The 4704-nt window shown below is 44.3% G+C and overlaps 1 protein-coding gene across 1 annotated transcript; it reads right to left on the reverse strand.

Moving 5' to 3' along the window:
* Positions 1 to 2609: 2609 nt before the first annotated feature.
* Positions 2610 to 3647, reverse strand: MS3_00001490 (uncharacterized protein). Its single transcript, XM_051208953.1, has one exon. The coding sequence runs from the start codon at positions 3543 to 3545 to the stop codon at positions 2712 to 2714; it is 834 nt and encodes a 277-aa protein (XP_051074362.1). The 5' UTR covers positions 3546 to 3647; the 3' UTR covers positions 2610 to 2711.
* Positions 3648 to 4704: the final 1057 nt, after the last annotated feature.

Consider the following 4704-nt stretch of genomic DNA (forward strand, 5'->3'; position numbering starts at 1 on the left):
ATTGTTTTTTTAAAAAAAAAAATAATATAAAATGTCGAGAAGTGCCTTACGTGCAATAGTCGTTTAAATGTTCTGGAAATCTCACCCTTCTTCCAGAACGCGTTGAACGAGTTGAGACGCAGTGTATCCAATGTCAGCTTTCACTGCATTGCGGATACCTAGTAAGACGAGTGGAAGAGCGTCGGTCCACTGTGAAACGTTTGCTGCTGATAGCGAAGCTTTCAGTTGTCGGTGAAAACGTTCTACCAACCCGTTTGCTTGTGGATGGTAGGCGGTCGTTCGGAAGCGAGTGATTCCTAAAAGTGTGGTCAGACGACGGAAAAGATCAGATTCAAACTGACGTCCGCGGTCTGTAGTGATGGTTGAAGGGCAACCGAAGTTTGCTACCCATCGTTCGACGAAGGTGCGGGCCACTGTTTCAGCAGTGATGTCCTTAATAGGTACTGCTTCTGGCCATCGAGTGAAACGGTCAACGCAGGTTAAGAGATAAGAGTATCCATTTGAATCTGGTAAAGGTCCTACCAAATCCAAATGAACATGGTCGAAACGAGCATCGGGAGTTTTAAACGAGCCTAAGGGACATTTATTGTGTCTGATAACCTTAGATTTTTGGCAGCTTACACAGGAGCGTGCCCACTCCCTCACGTCTTTATTCATTCCCGGCCAGCAAAACCTTTCTGCTATAAGCTTGATGGTTGCACGAACACCTGGATGCGAAAGTTTGTGCAATGTGTTAAAGACATTGCGTCGATAATGTTTCGGCACGATTGGGCGATCCCTACCTGTAGATGTGTCACAAAGTAGAATTTCCTTACCTGTTCCCATCTGTTTGATGCGTAGTTTAAGTGTTGTGGACGATAACTCGTGCTGAAGATCACTGTCTTCTTTTTGAAGCTCGGCGAGTTTAAGAAGGTCGATTCCTTGGAAACTGTTCAAGGAAGTTATACGAGATAAAGCGTCTGCAACTACATTGTTTGCTCCAGAGATGTGTTGAATATCTGAAGTAAACTGCGAAATGTAGTCCAGTTGTCGAGACTCACGGGAGAGTACTTGTCAGAAGGAGAGCTTAACGAGAAAGTGAGCGGTTTATGGTCCGTGAAAAGAGTGAATTCACGACCTTCGATGTAGTGTTGGAAATGCCGTACAGCACAATACATAGCTAGGAGTTCCCTACCGAATGTGCTGTACCTCGATTCGGTGTCTAGCAACCTTCTAGAGAAAATGCCAAGGGTTGCCAGGAGTTGTTAACCCATTGTTGTAAGACTCCTCCGATTGCCGAGTCGGATGCGTCTACTTCGATGCTAATGGGTGCTCGGGTGTCCTGATGTGCGAGCATTGTTGCTTTAGCAATCAGTTCCTTAACTGTGGAGAATGCTTTTCGTGCGGTGTCGTCCAAATTAATGGATTTCGCATTTCCACGAAGTTGGTCGGTCAGAGGTTTCATAAGTAATGCGCATTTGGGTATGAAACGTCTATAGAAACTTACGAGGCCGTTGAACGTGCGTAATTGCTTGACAGTGGTCGGTTCTGGGTAATCCAGAATGGCCGCCACTTTGGTCCTAAGAGGTCGAATGCCTTGAGCATCGATAGTGTGTCCCAGAAAGTCTAACGAGTCGGTTCCGAATTGGCATTTCTGAACGTTTACAGTAATGCCATGTTTTTGAAGTCGTTCGAAAACAAGATCCAGATGCTTGAGATGTGTTTCTCTGTCCGGACTTGCGATTAGACAGTCATCAACATACGCGTGTACGAAGTTGAGACCTCGAAAACGTCGTCTATGAATCTTTGGAATGTTTGAGCAGCATTCCTTAGACCGAAAGGCATTCGCAAAAATTCATAGAGTCCGAAAGGAGTTATGATAGCTGTTTTCGGTATGTCGTCAGTAGCCATAGGGATTTGGTTATACGCTTTAACCAAGTCGATTTTCGAAAAGACAGTTGTACCTTTCAAGGTAGCTGTCAAATCGTGAATGTGAGGCAACGGGTAACGATCGGGAATGGTTTTCGCGTTCAATCGCCGATAGTCACCAGTTGGACGCCAATCGTTGCTGTCCTTTTTAGGGACCATGTGCAACGGAGATGCATATGGGCTACTTGACGGTCGTACGATTCCTAAGTCTATCATATGGTCGAATTCGTTTTTCGCTAACCTTAGCTTTTCAGGAGCTAGTCGTCGTGCTTTAGAGAATACAGGTGGTCCTGTAGTCGTGATGTGATGTGTAACGTTGCTGGTTACACACGGTAGTTTCGGTCGAGTTTGTTGTATCCCAGGGTACTTATCGAGTAGTGGTTGATAGAGTGGGTCTATCATATGTTTAACTGTGACTGGGGATACTCTACAACCAGTAAAAGAAGTTACGCAAACGGACAAATTAGTGTTCCCGTCTACTAGCCTCCGTTTGCGCGTGTCGATGATCAGATTATGGTGTTGTAGAAGATCCATACCAATGATTGGCATAGAGACATCTGCAACAACGAAAATCCAGTGGATGGGTTTGCGTAAACCCACGTTAAGGTAAACGTACCTTTTGCCATACGCAGCGATCGGTTTTCCGTTTGCCGCCTGTAAGTTTAGAGTCGATTCGTGTGGTCGGTCGTTAGGATTTGCTGGGAGAACGCTAACTTCTGCGCCAGTGTCGACGAGGTAGCGAACTCTCGTTGTCACATCTGTGACGAATAACAGACGGCTTTGTTCGCCGGCTACGGTCGCCGTTAACGCGTGCCGGCTTGGAAGTTTCCCGGATTGTTTTTCGAATCAGTCGGTTTCGTGTTGGGAAAATTGCAGGGTTTTCTGCAATTTCTGGAAAGCTTTCCATACTGGTTATGATACCAGCACCAGTCGGGGTTATCTGTCTCTCGTGGTCTAGAGACAGATCGCTTACGAGAAATGCTTCTACGTGGTGTGCGCGATCTCTTACGGTCGGTACGAAGACTAAGATAACGCGTGAGTGTGTGACATAAGTCGGTTATATCATTCTGAGTCGTGTGAGGCTTTTCTTTGACTGAAAATACCTCGGTAGTAGAAGGTTTCGTAATTTCTAGAATGCGGTCGGCAGATGCAGCTAGCTCGTCTAAGCCGTTGTTCTGGAACGAGACCAGAACTGCTTGCACCTGTTGGGGAAGTTTTGACAAGAAGAGTTGTTTGAATAGACCTTCGTCGAAAGTTCTTGGGCCTATAACCTCTCTCATCCGTTGCAACATGTCCGTCGCAGAACCGTGTTGCAGGTCGATGTTATTGAAGAGTTGATCTAACCTTTGTCGATCGGTTAGATCTCCTCGTTTGAGAATCGAGCGTTTTAAGATTTCGTAAGGATCGGAAACATCACTAGTAAACATACTAGGTGTTACGTACCTGTTGAATTCGCGCGGTAGTGCCTTGACTACTGCGAGGAATTGTGCACGTGTGTCGATCACGCCGTGCTCGGAGAAGTCGGCTTCTGCGTAGCAAAACCAGGCTTCGATGTTGTCGGGCCAGAAAGGCATCAGTTGAAACGAAGGTGGGGACAAAGTCTTAAGCTTGAGTACTTTAGGTGTCTGTTCAGTCATGATGAAGTATGAAGTACGATAATGAACGAGGGGAAAAAATATATATATCGAAGAAAAAACACGAAAAAAAATCACAATGTTTAAAAAAAAATAAAAAATAAGGCAATGATATATAAAAATCCCAAAAAGGAACAGACTCACAGTTGCAATTAGGTATACCAGATCACGTCGGGTTCACCAATGATGATGTCACAGGTATTCAGTGTTTGACAACGCTTCTACCAGTAACACCTTCTAATATATTTCGTTCCCACCAAGAGAAATCAAAAGACAGAGTCGAGGAGACCGGAAGAGTATATTTGGCGATGACCAATATATCGGAATTCTCTGATCTAATCTGGCTAGCGATTGCGGTTGATGTTGAGCACGGCGTTACCACACGTGATCTGGTGCGGATGCCTGACCGAGCGCCTTCAGCTAGGTGAGTCCACTAAAACATATGGTCAGCATCCAATGTCGAAAACTTACAGAGCTATTTATTTTGGGGATTTATTTACCGCTACAGTCAGACATTATTAGCAACAACTTACTGTGACAGAACGATGCAAATGATAAACAACACTTGATAGATAGTACGCACTTAAGAAAATCATGAAACTGCACCAGGATGACACCTAGCGGAAACGTTTCCAAAACACCAAGGAGAGCATTAATAGGAGGGGAATACTATTCTTAATTATATCATTTTTCGAGAAGAATCTGACGTAGTGTTAAAGCATACTTCAAGGCATTTCGAAATAGGGAGATACAATGCACGGACAGCGAACACCACCACTAGACAGAGTGGACACCTGACATGGGGTGATAGATGGATCAAACATCAAAATCAGGTACGGGAAAGTCACATGCCAAGTAAGAACATATACTGCTTGACCTATTACTCGACATGTTCAACCTGAACTAAGCAGAAAGTAAGTATCCTGTTCTCGATCCACAAAAATTAGAGACATCGATTGAGAAGAACTTACTGCCTTGAAGATCAATAAATCGAGAAGAAAGATAAGAAGTTTGATTCCAGGTCGATCTAGGCCAACCCGGGTATTAATGAGTCGAATAATTTTATCTTAATAAGGGAACGTTTTACGGATGGTCGAAGTCGATATTATTGTAACCTCATCTAACTGTTATTATTGTAGTTATACACATCCGTATCATTAGT

Source organism: Schistosoma haematobium, chromosome 1 (genome assembly GCF_000699445.3).
Source record: "Schistosoma haematobium chromosome 1, whole genome shotgun sequence".
NCBI lineage: Eukaryota > Metazoa > Platyhelminthes > Trematoda > Strigeidida > Schistosomatidae > Schistosoma > Schistosoma haematobium.

What these genes read in the sequence shown, in the direction of transcription:
- MS3_00001490 (XM_051208953.1), bottom strand. Translation starts at nt 3,545, where the DNA reads ATGACTGAACAGACACCTAAAGTACTCAAGCTTAAGACTTTGTCCCCA.